The sequence below is a fragment of the Ammospiza caudacuta genome, chromosome 3 (assembly GCF_027887145.1).
Source record: "Ammospiza caudacuta isolate bAmmCau1 chromosome 3, bAmmCau1.pri, whole genome shotgun sequence".
NCBI classification, from domain to species: Eukaryota; Metazoa; Chordata; class Aves; order Passeriformes; family Passerellidae; genus Ammospiza; species Ammospiza caudacuta.
The window spans coordinates 35857153-35869567 of NC_080595.1; the positions used below are offsets into that span (position 1 = coordinate 35857153).

Here is a 12415-nt window from a genome sequence, read left to right on the forward strand (position 1 = left end):
CTGCCAGTCAATTTATCTTCAAAAAAAACTCTACCTTTCTACTTGCTAGTAATAATGATATGATACTGCAACTTTCTCCAAGTTTGTTAAACAGCCATCTATTTATTGTCAGATATCTGAAGCTTCTTGGAATTTCTGAAGTATTAAATGAGCCTGAGATGGAATAGTGGGTCAGTTAGAAGCAGGGAGACTGAAGGGGCATAGAACATAAATGTACTCAGTCAAGTGGGCATTATCCCTCTGCACTAGATGGTTATTGCCAGGATTTATGTATTTTTTTCTATTAGCAAGTCCAGAAATTTTCTGGGAAAGCTCTATTGCTGAGAAGTCATGTTTCAAAATCTACTTTTGTAACAAAAGTAATTATTTGTCACAGATGTTGGAAAATAGGAACAAACTGTAAATCAGTACATTCTTGTTCTCTTATATTATGGTGAGCTTGAAATAAAAGATTTGAATTGACCTCTTTATTTATCTTAAACCATTATTTCATTTAGAGGTTTAAAAACATCTAAAAGCTACCTCTATGTGTTGTGCAGTTTATTAAAAACAAGGGTATTTCAGTAGGAATTTTCAAAGGAACTTTATCCAATTCAAAAATGAAATGAAATTTCAAAGTATGACTGCTAGGTCTCTGACAAATACAAAAAAATGTGTTGCCATTTTACACAACATTAAGAGCACAACAGTTTTCAGACAGAATCTTGAGCCACACCTAAACCACAGACAACAGATAAAACTTAATTTAAAAGCTTTTAACATATCAAAATAGTGAAAAGATGAGGTTAACTATTACAGTTCTACCAACTCTGCTTTACCATTTAGTACAGATTTCAGTGTTTTAGTGAAGAGTTGTAGAATCCAGGTGTCCTATTGTTTGGCTTAGTTCCAGATTGCAGCAAATGGATTTAGATTGTCATTTGATATACTTCGAGATTACTTGTTGAACCTAACCCTTCCTTTTTATTATTTTTTCCCTCTTTCACATTTAATGAAAGTGTAATTCCATATTGCTTTTTTTTATTATTTGCATGGATCCCCATTTTGTTACATAAACAGAATGTGCTCAGCTTCCATACATTAATGATTTGAGATCTGCTGTCTTTACTGGCAGTTTCTCTAATGATCTATGCTTTTAAAATGAAGGACTGGTTGTCAAGCAAATGATATTTTCAGTATCTGCCAAGCTTGCAATACGCTGTCTTTCACTCATGAGTTTTATTCTTGCTTTGCTTACCACTTTGCTGAAGTCTATTATTTGTATGTATTTTATATTTGGTATACCTGTTGTTTGGGGTTTTTTCTCATACAAAAAGAAATAGAAACATCTGGCTTGGTTTTTGTTTTAATATGCAGAGAAAGAGATGACTTGATGGATGCACTTGTTTCAGTGAGACAAAGCATAAAAGAGATGCAGCAAAGAGAATCTAATGCTTGTAAGCAAGTTGAACACGCTGTGCAAATGGCAGAAGAGGCCAATTTTGAAAAAACAAAGGTAAATCCATCACGAAATTAGAGCTTTTTAGTGTTCCAATCTAATGCAAATGTTAATTAGTTTTCATGCTAATGAGAGAATGCCTGCATAAGACCTTAATCATATTTTAATATAATGCAGATTTAAAACAACTGCACCACGTGACTGTTTCTGAGCAGTAATGTGAATTCTGTATTCAAGTTCCTAAATTCTCATCAATACTATGAGGAGTGCTGCATTTTTTAATTGATGTACTTTCACAGCTAGGTGATATAAATTCATTGTAGAATTTTCAAAGATATTCATGATATGTAAGAGGATAATTTTGACATCACCCTTCTGACCTACTCTGGAAAAAATAGTTAAAATGCTTGCAAACAGTTATTTTTTGCCTCAGATGAGAGCAGTGCAAGAACTGATTGACTATCAGAGCTCTTTGAAGATGAGAAGCCTTGTCTAATGCTAAGCTTGTCTAAGCTACTGGTGTTATGTAAATAATAGTGATAAAACCAGTTTTGATCTAATGCTTGTGTTAGCCCTGTACTCAATCAACCTATATTCACCTAAATTATTTCCTTGATAGTTACTGACATCTACTGTACTATTAGTGAATTACTGTGGAATAGAGAGAGTTGCTTTGGTTTGGTTTTTGTAATTGAATGCAAACAAGGTTGATGTAATTGTTCTATTGATAAAATTGGTGTTATTTATCCAGCGCTGTAAGAGAAGACTGGGTGCTTGTAGGATTGTGTGAAGTCCTGCTAGTTTGTCTTCAAGGCTGAATAGTAGTCTGGTATTTTTTTCATGTCCCAAAACTGTTTTAATATGAAAGAACAGGAAAAAAAAATTACTTATACTGCATTAATTTTGCCTTTTTACAAGTACTGGTGTATACCTCTTGGTAAGTACAAATCATCTTTTTTTTTTGCCCTGTCCTATTCTACTCTCAAGTGCTGTTTTTCTTGATAACTAGCATGGAATCCCATAGAAGACTCCACATAACAGAAGTGAGAATTAACACATCAAGCTTTTAAATCCTATAATTGCAATTTCATCAGCCTGCTGTCCCAAAGTCTAACCTTGGGTGCTTATCATTTAAAACCACCATTTCTTCTTGACTTTTGGTTGTCTCTATAGTTTTTGGCCTCTTGCTTATTGCATAGAGCAGGAAGGAAATATGTTATGTTTAAGTTGAAGCAAAATCAGGAATATATTTTTGACACAAATAGAATAAAAGAATAATTGTTTGAACTGCTCATTGTGCAGTCAGAACAGTGGAGCTAACAAAATACACGTTTCTTCTTGAAATGCAACTAATGCAACTGCTTTCTTCTAGAGTGCATTGGTTTAGATGTCTACCAAGCTGCAGCAGTTTTATGCAGGCAATTGTTTGCTGATGATTCTTTCTTACAGAAAAGGATTTAATGCTATAACAGAGGAATTCTCTCACCTGAAGAGGGTCCCACAGAATTGCCATAAAACTGAAGGATGCTGTTAGAGCATTCTCTAAAAAACATAGTTTAACTTGCTCCCCCCATGAATAGTCCAAAGCCAAAAAAACTAAACACAGGGAATTGGCTTTGAGTGAAAGAAAAATAAGCAGTTTAAAAACATAATTTGAAAATAAAGTGTAATAAGTTAGAAGTCCTAAAGGGAGAATACACTAGCTTCTTTGAAACAGAATAGGCTGGATATCAATGGAATGTTGAAATTAAATCTAGTTCATCCGTAGGCTAGCAAAGCTCCCTTCAGGGTGCTTTGAATACTTCGATTTACTTGCAATGGACTAGTGTATTTCTGATTTAAGCTGACATAACACTCAAATTCTACACTTTGGCAGAGATACAGCAGCATAAATAGATAAACATCTTCTTTTTTCTCCCAGCATTTTTAGAAGATAGTGAAGACAGTGTTTTGAGAGTTCTTCAACTTACATTTCTTCTTTTTTCATAGAAAACCCATCTATAATCCTGTGGTTTAGCATCTGAAATTAAGCAGTACTTTATGAGGTATTTAGTAGACTAAATTTTTGACAAACCTGAAACTTATTTGTCTTTTTTTGTATCTTTACTGAGTGCTTTCAGGTTTCTCAGCATTCTGCACTCAGTAATTCACTTCAGGAGAAGACTTAAGTGGAAGAGCATACATTCATACATTTTATTAATTTTTCCTTCAGTTCTTTAGTTAGACAGTAAGCACTGTATTTGCAAAGAGTCAAATACTGGAGGCTGATTTTAATGATGTGCATTCAGGAATTTCAAATTTTAATGTAAGATGAGTAATCATAATTTTAGAAGAACAGCTACTTATTTGGAAAATACACCCAGAAAAATGCTTCCATTATTGCTAAAAGCAATTAAATTTCTCAGTTACAGTAAGGCATCTTAAACATACATACAAACCTACAAACATATACATCTGTTTTCATTTTGTTAGTCCTATTCTAGATGTTAACACAGTAGGATATGTATAAACATCATTAAAAATGCATTAAAAAAAGACATTTCTAATAGCAAATTGGTTTCTTTGAGGTTATTAAATGAATACCATGTTTGTTTAACAATTTTAGGTTTCTTTCATTTAAGTAAATTGGGTTTTTTAGGCTCTCATCCACTGTGAACAACTGAAAAGTGAGATGGAACGCCAGAAGAATTATCTTGAAAAGGAGTTGGCTGCCCAGCTAAATAAGAGGACTGATGAAAAAGAAGCACTGCAGCGGGAAATGAAGAAGGAAAGGGAGGACTTGGCAGCAATGGTATGGGTTGGTTCTTTCCCTGTTTGTGGATTACAATGAGTGTACCATCTTCTTTAAACTTCATTTACTTGTCTTTTCTTTTTGGTTTTGGGTGTGAGAGCTCAGTCACTTCTACCATTTTTTTTAAAGCAATGGTAGATAAGTGATGTTTTGAGTTTGAATAACTGGGTTTTGTGCTATGTCACTAGATACATACTAGGTTGTTGGTGTTATGCACTTTGTTTTAGTTTGCATAATAATTTTAATGCACTGTGTCAGAGTAAGGAAGAGTTAGGTAATATGTGATGAAAGGTTTGTACCTAGTTTTTTTATAAAAATTATTATTTAGTTTGCCATGGCAAGCATTCAGAAGTTAGCAAATATCAAATTTAGGATTCTTTGCTACTTTGATCTTATATATACATTAATGTTACAATACCATTATTTCAAAGTGATCTTATCATATGTTTAGTTTTCCCACCTGCAGAAATGTGTTGGAATCTCTTTTCTCACTCTTACTAATGTTTATAAACTCTCTGAGACAGAATCTGTCTCATCATTTATGCCATGACCATAGTCTTGATAACCTTGTTTTAGGCTTCTAGATGCTGCTCTAATTTGAGTATAAAACATGAGGGTTTTCTGCCCAATGGAGTGTACAGAGGAAAGCTCAAGCTAACACCAGTAAGCTTGTGGTAGAGGAGACTTCTAAGATGATTAAAATGGGAAGTAATGTAGAGAGTCATATACTTCATGAATTAGTGGTATTCATGCTTGTTTGATCTGCAACATCTTCAGCTATTTATGGGGGAGGTTTGAAAACAAGAGAGTCAATTTCTCTCCTGCTTGAACACTTTTTCTTATATTTTGGAACTCTTTTATAAGTTGTATGTATTATTTCTAAAAATTTGGAGAGCACAAACTGAGCAAAATAAACCATTTAAGTGTGTATAAAAAAACCTTCTTTGCCTCCAATTCCAGATACCAAAACAGATATTAAGCACAGTGATAGAGACTAACTGATCTTTAAGTATGTGAACTGATCATCAGTCATCTGTTGCCAGGGAAACTGAAATTAAAAAAATAATCTTCCACTGGAGACATTATTAAGCAACTCCTTGTTTGACTTCTTGCTATCTATTAGAAGTTAATTGCTTTATTACAGAGTTGATTTAAAGCAGTGTATTCACTCCAAAGTACAGCCTATTAGACAAGCATTTCATACTTTTTTTGGTAGAATATTTCACCCCATGTCATCACATTAGTTTGTATTTCATCACCCACTGAAATTGTTTTACTGGAACCAATTCCCACCTTAAGTAGTTGTGCACTTTTTTTTTTTTAAATAAATCCTGCACATACATTAAACAACATATAGTGACCCTATGATGGTGTCATGCTTGGTAATTAAAGAGATGGGATGACTGTAGAAAATTATGATCTATGTTAAGGATTTACACATACATATGATTAACTACTTTTATGTTTTAAGATTATGAGGTGGTAGAAATGGTATACTGTGGATCAAGTCAAAATTCATCTCAATATTTTCTTGCTTACTTTATGAAATGGTTTGTTTGAAGAGGACAATTGCCATGATAGTTAAATCAGGTGGATGTATAAGGAGTGAAAAATAGTTATGAATATATAATCCATTAGGTTTGACTTTGAATTTCTGAAAGTTAACCTAGAACTGTCAGACACCATTATTTCCACTTATTAGTAAGCTTCAGGGCTAAACAGCTGAAGGTTCACTGTCTCTGTTTTATTGTTACAGTTTTTAATCATCCAGCAAAATTTCATCTGAATTACATTAGAATTTTTAATATACTAATTCTATATGAGTTTTTCACAACAGTATGCTTTGACCTATAGTGTTGAAATATTTTCTGGATTTGAAAATTAATTTACGATCAGTTCTCGCAGCAACAGTTTTCTTTAGCTAGGGGAGTATGATTTGGTTTGAATCAATCTACATATGGATGGATAAGAAGGTGTTAAATAGTACTCTTACATTGCAAAACTAATGTAGCCAGCTGCTTCTGACACCTCGTCCATATTAACAAGTTCTGGAGACTAGTGCAGTTGATGAAAAGTTTCAAATAAACTACTGCATGATAAATAAATTAAAAATAGTGAACCCATTAAAAATGTAGTCATATTCTTTTATATTATTAATAATAATTGATTTTTTTATTGTACATGCTTCATTTTTTATTACATTTTTTAATGTCATGTATTTTGTCTATGTACAGTTGCTTTTGAGGAGAAAGTTCCACAAGAGTTTGCTCTGTGGTTGGTCAAATTGCATCATTACAGGGTTCTTGGACTTTTTCAGGTGACAGCTTTGTCTAAGGATGTGGCTGTTCTGGAGGCCCAAATAGAGAGAATTACAAGGGAAAAGAATTCTCTAGCTAGCCAGTTAGAAGAATCACAGTGCCAGCTTGCATCTCATGAGATGGAGATGAATAAGGTAAGCACATTTATAAAGGAGCATTGAACTTGTTTTTCCTTATCATTGTGACCTCAGAGAAGAGAATTTTTACCTTGTCCATTTTCCTGTTTTGGTAAGGAATGTGTGGTAACTGAAGACTTCATCTCAATATACCAGAGGCAACTACAGCTATTCTAATTGCAGGAGTACAAAAATAACTTTTTTCATTTCCAAGCCACCTTGTCATGCAGAAGCTAACTTTTCTATTTTGCAGCTTATGAGGGTCACTATTTAAAACACTATCCTAGTGTTTCAGTAAAGAACTGAGTTTGGTCTGAGAGAGACAGCATAGACTTCAACAGTGTCCTTAACTGCCACCTGTGGGACTTGCAGTGCTACAATAAAAGGAGCTACATCAAAACACTGATTTTTAAGTTCTTTCCTTTGGATTTTTATGTAGTATGTTGCTTAATTTAGTGTTATTGATAGTAAGGCTCTTACAAAGACATCTAGTTAAGAATTACAGCTTAACATGCGTCTTGTGTAGATCATCACACCTGGGTCCTTTTTTTGCATGTTTCTCAATCAGTTAGAGCCTTAATGGGGGTCATAACATGAGAAAAAAAAAAACCCAACTTATTACATCCTCTTGAAATGTCTGTATTCCTTACCAATCATCCCAGGACTCATCCTACCTCCCCAGTTGTTAACTGCAAGGATTTGAGGAGCAATTTATTTTTCAGGCCTTTAGAGATTTCAGGAAAGGTTTTCAACAGTTCCTATCTTCCCCTCCTGCCCTGGCTGATAGAAGGAGGTAAAAGTATTGCAGAAAATTCACAGCAAAAAGTCATCCCAACTTACTAGAAAATTTATTTAATTTTAACTGTAAGACAAATGAGTATATTAAAAATGTCAGAATGGTTTGATCTACCAATTCTGGAACACACTTCTGGTCTCTCAAGCTGGGTCCACAAATCACTAGCACCACTTACAGGGGTGGTGAAATAGGCAGTAGGTTCAAATATTCATTGGTCTGAAAAGAACAATTTTGTGCCCTACCAATTTGAAGTTACCTCTCTGGAGATGATACTGTGGTTCCAGTCCCTGCTTCAGTTCATGTTAATAGAAAGTTGAACAGGTGGTCACCTTTCAATAGTCTATTAATTTCACTGTCCTGAGAGATTGGAAAACTTTATTTCTGTCCCTGTACTAAACTGAGAAGTCTTGAAAATCCTGGAGAAACCTCCCAACCACTGAGCTGACAGGACTGTGTGCATCACCCTGACACTTTCATTGGCCATGTGACATCTTTGCTTGTGAATCTGACTCCTTGTTTCCTGACTCAATTTGCCATTATTAAAACCAGCAAATAACAACACTTTTGTTTTGAGTTTTATCCAAAATATTGGTTTTCTTCATGCACCAGAAGTCAGGGAAAGAAAATATGGAGTGAGGTTCTATTTCTTTCATTCTTGAGGAGACTGAAAAATCCATTATTAGGACAGCACCATCTGCTGATTCTTCTATGTTATTCCCTTTGTGCAGTGTGTGGAGGAGCTGAAAGCGAGGCTTGCTGTATTTTTTTAATTTCATTTGGAGGAAGTGACATGTTACATTTTGTTACATCCTTCAGATAAATGAAGGGGGAGGTAGAAATCCAGCAAGCTCTGCAGCTGCATCTCAAGATATTTTTTTTTACTTGCACATAATATTTTAGTGTTTAAAAAATGCTTTAGAACTTTGCCGTTCTTCAGAGCGTTTGCTGCTTTGGGTTATTTGAAATGGCTAAATTCACAAGTTGTCCTTTGAATTTATAAGTGATGCTACTTCTTGAAAGTTATGACAGTTGGTTTAGTTTTTTCCTAGAGTGATTTCATTGCAGTATCCATATTTACATTTTCCCTACCTTTTTTTTAAGGAGAAAAAAAAAAAGTGAAAATGAGAAGAGGTATAAGACTGAAAAACATAAATTAATTTGGATTGTAGAATATGTGAGAATGTTGTTGAGAAGCACAGAGGATTGTAGCAGCAAATTAAAAGGGTGTACATTTTAGGAGCAGGTGCTGAGAGAATATAAGCAAGGCAGGAAAGTAGAGTGAGTTGGAAAGAAAGTTGACTAAGAGGAGCTGTGAGTAAACACATTTGCATTCTCACTAAGGAATGTGCATGGTTGGTTAATTAAGGTGAAATGAACAGGCACAAATTGGAGGTGATGGCACAGGGTAAGAACAAAAAGGGGACAGCTTAGATTGAAAATTGGAAGAATAACCCTGCACAGCAGTAAAGTTATGTGAAAGGGATTAGTGATCTTCTGGTTTTGTTTTTTTATTTTTTTTTTGCTTTCTCTTAACCCCTTCACATTTCCTCTGAAGTTGATCCCAGATGGAAAGGGTTTAGGAGGTAATATAACAAATATTCCAACAGCAGAGAATAATTGTCCTGTGTAGAAGTGATTTCGTGAAATGTTGCTTTGATCCATTTCTTCTGGACATGTATCCATTTCAATTAGACTGTTTTTTTTAAAGAATTGATCTTCGGTTTGCAGTAAATTTGTAATGCTCTGATCAAACTTTGAAAGTTATTGTGTTAACATTTAAACAATTTCTTTCTCAACAGTGTAAAATTGGCAAGTTAAAATATACACCTTTAATTAGGAGTGTGAAAGATGCTTTACTTCTAGGTTTTGAAAGTGTTGACATAGACTTTCTTGGGATTTTACAGAGAATGAGAGAAGAGTATAAAACCAGCAACTGTCATTTAACTGTAGAGATAGATGGATATTTATAACATAAGCATTTATACTTAGCAAAATCTTGATCCAAATATATTTGAATCTAGAAGGTAGTGCACATGTCAAAGTTAATGACTATATATAGAATTCAGATCCACCTTTCTATGTAAAAAACATTTACCATTTGTAGACCTAAAATATCTGTAAATTAAAAATATGTTGCATTTCAATGACCTGTAGAGGGCACCAAAAGATCTAATTGCAAACCCTGGGCTATGGATTCTTCAAGCTAACAGATCATGTTGTCTGTGTAATCTAACAGGTGTGTGGAGAAATGCGCTATCAGTTGAATCAAACCAAAATGAAGAAGGATGAGGCAGAAAAGGAGCTCAGAGAGTACAGAACAAAAACTATAAGGGAGCTTGAAATTAAGGACCAGGTAAGAGATAATACTGCTATAACTTTGCAGTTATTAGTTGCCTAAGTAGGGTTTTTTCAGAAGCTGGAATGATTCATTTTTCTAATAGTGGTCATTTATTACTGTTAAATGGTTTAAATTGATGGCAAAAAGCCAGCTTTTACTGCTAAATAAATACCTCTTGGTTATCTTAATCTTGTTTTCAGCCCTGGTATGTTCAGTTTTGCGCATCACTCATTCCATGATTTCATATAGAATTACTCTATCATATTATTCATACCAGCTACTTAAATTCTATGTAATGTATACATGTGTTTATACACTTTTTCTCAAAAATAAATCCACACATAATTACCTATACATGCAGCCTAACAGAACATTAAAGGCTCTAAGTATAACCTAATGATGCCAAAAATGAAAATCATTTATCTTCCAATTTCTTTAAAGAGTCAATGTTACTGAATGCTTGGATTCATAGGAAAGTTTAAAAAAACAAATCCAAAACAAAAGTAGCCTTCTAGAAAAAATAACAATAGAAAAAAATCCACTTGGCATTAACTGTTGCTTATCTAAAACTGGGATTTATATTAATACAAAAACCAGTATATGCCTTACAGGTTGTCTGTAAGAAAACATCCCATGCAGTAGGAAAGATTATTAGAGTAACCTGCAACATACTTGGCAAACAGCTTGAACAGGTGTAATCTGCATTTTTTGAAGTGCCCTTTTTCTTGAGGTTCTATCCATTTTTCTCTAGGACTTCAAAATTTGAGTATTCCTTCTTAAGTTCTGATTTACACATAAGAGTCTTCTGAATACACAAATATATAAGACGCACATGAGGATGATTTTTTTAATATGCCTTTTTTTATTTGAGCAGCCTATCCAACACATTTTGAACCTTTCTTTTTCTTTTAAATAACTGAACAGATCATTCCCTGTATAAGAATATATGTAGGGGTAAAATGAAGTATTTAAAAAATTAAATTTTTCATTACCAATTCCTCAAAAGCTGCATGTAGGACAGTAAGTTTATTAACTTAATAGTACAAGCTTAGTCTGGAAGAAATATTAATTCAAGTTATAATGAAAATATATGTAAAATCCAAAGGAGGAGCTTATTAGGTGAAATAACCCTTCAACCATGTATAGAAAATGACACAGCGCAGAAGAAGAGAGGTCTTGAAGTGTTCTTTTTTTCAAGGTTTGCTTTTTTTTTCACTCCTGCATCCTTTAGGCCTAGGGACACTGAAAAACAAAAAACAGGCTTGTCGTCTGTGTCTTGACAGATATCACAGATAAAAGAGTTGGCATAATCTTGGCATACAAATAAAACAGGATGTGTTTAATAAGATACTTGAAGAAGTATCTTGGATTTTAAATCCTGTTCTCCAATTTGCTTGAGGATTGCCTTTTGAACAAATTACAAAATTTAACAAAATAGTTTAACCTCATGTGATGACATGCTGGTATTTTAATCAGTGTGGAGCTGAATACACTGAAATGTGGTGATTTATAATTTGATACAAACTGAAATTATGTGAGAGAGAGTTCCTATCAGCAAGAATTATTAGACAATTAGATAAAGATTAGATATTCAGTAATTATGTTATTGTGTTGTTCAAATATGATTGTTGGTTCCTCAAAAAAAGAAAAACAAGCAATTTTGTAATTCTCAGACTCAGTATTTAGCAGCTGTTTTATAGCTGTGGCTCCAGTAACCCAAAAAGTTCTGTATAGGTCCTAGGATTATTTAATGTGTTAAAGGCAGCCCAAGAACAGTGGTTAGAGTGCCTTGTTCTGTTGTTGCCTGTTGGCTGGGGATTTTTAAATCAAATTTTAACAAATGTTAATAAGTTATTGCAAATTATTTTGTTTAAAAAAAATGAAAACAGTTCAATTGCATATATCTTTGTATTTAAAGAAAACCTGAAATGCTTTATCTTATGTGGCACTGAATAGCAAATATTAATTGTTCTTTGGTCTCTCAGCCATGACCTGACCTTCTGGCTAAGAGACAGAGCTGATACCTTCCTTGGCCACCATCTGTTCATAATAAATACATATTTATTTTTTTAAAGTAGAGGGACAATAATGTGGGAATATTTTTATACTATTCTGTATTAAATGATGGAATTTTTTTCTCTTTTAAAAACAAGAGATCATGTTGTAGATTGCCTTTTAATATATTCAGAGCAAGTTTACTGTTTCTTGAGATATAATTGTATTATTAATTGTGCTGTGGAAAAATTTCAGTTTTGAAGATATTTTTTAGTTTACGTGGAGTGATTTTTAAAAAATGATTATAATTATTCAGGTGTGTCAGAATAGACAGAAAGCCCCACATGTACAATTTAGGATCACCAGATACGTATATCTGCATGTCAAGTAAATACAGATTGGTATTTATCATATGATGGTATTTATAAATCTTATTCAAAATTGAGCTTATATCATTTAGGAAACCTAAAGAGAGTATATATCTTTGGTCTTCCTCCCTTTTACCCTAATATCTTTTTCCCTGTGTTTATTGTTTGGTTAGGACTAACACCCATGTGTCAATATCTGTAATAACTCTCTTATTAGCATTTTACATGAATATTTCTTAATAATTAAGAAGCAAA

The 12415-nt window shown here is 33.5% G+C and overlaps 1 protein-coding gene across 1 annotated transcript in view; it reads left to right on the plus strand.

Annotated features, from left to right (window-relative positions):
* SDCCAG8 (SHH signaling and ciliogenesis regulator SDCCAG8) overlaps positions 1–12415 on the plus strand; it is a 104751-nt gene that overhangs the window by 15900 nt on the left and 76436 nt on the right. Inside the window, exons 9-12 of the mRNA XM_058800741.1 lie at positions 1357–1495; positions 4077–4229; positions 6547–6681; positions 9696–9812. Of these exons, the coding sequence (XP_058656724.1) occupies positions 1357–1495; positions 4077–4229; positions 6547–6681; positions 9696–9812 (544 nt within the window). The remainder of the gene's footprint in view (positions 1–1356; positions 1496–4076; positions 4230–6546; positions 6682–9695; positions 9813–12415) is intronic.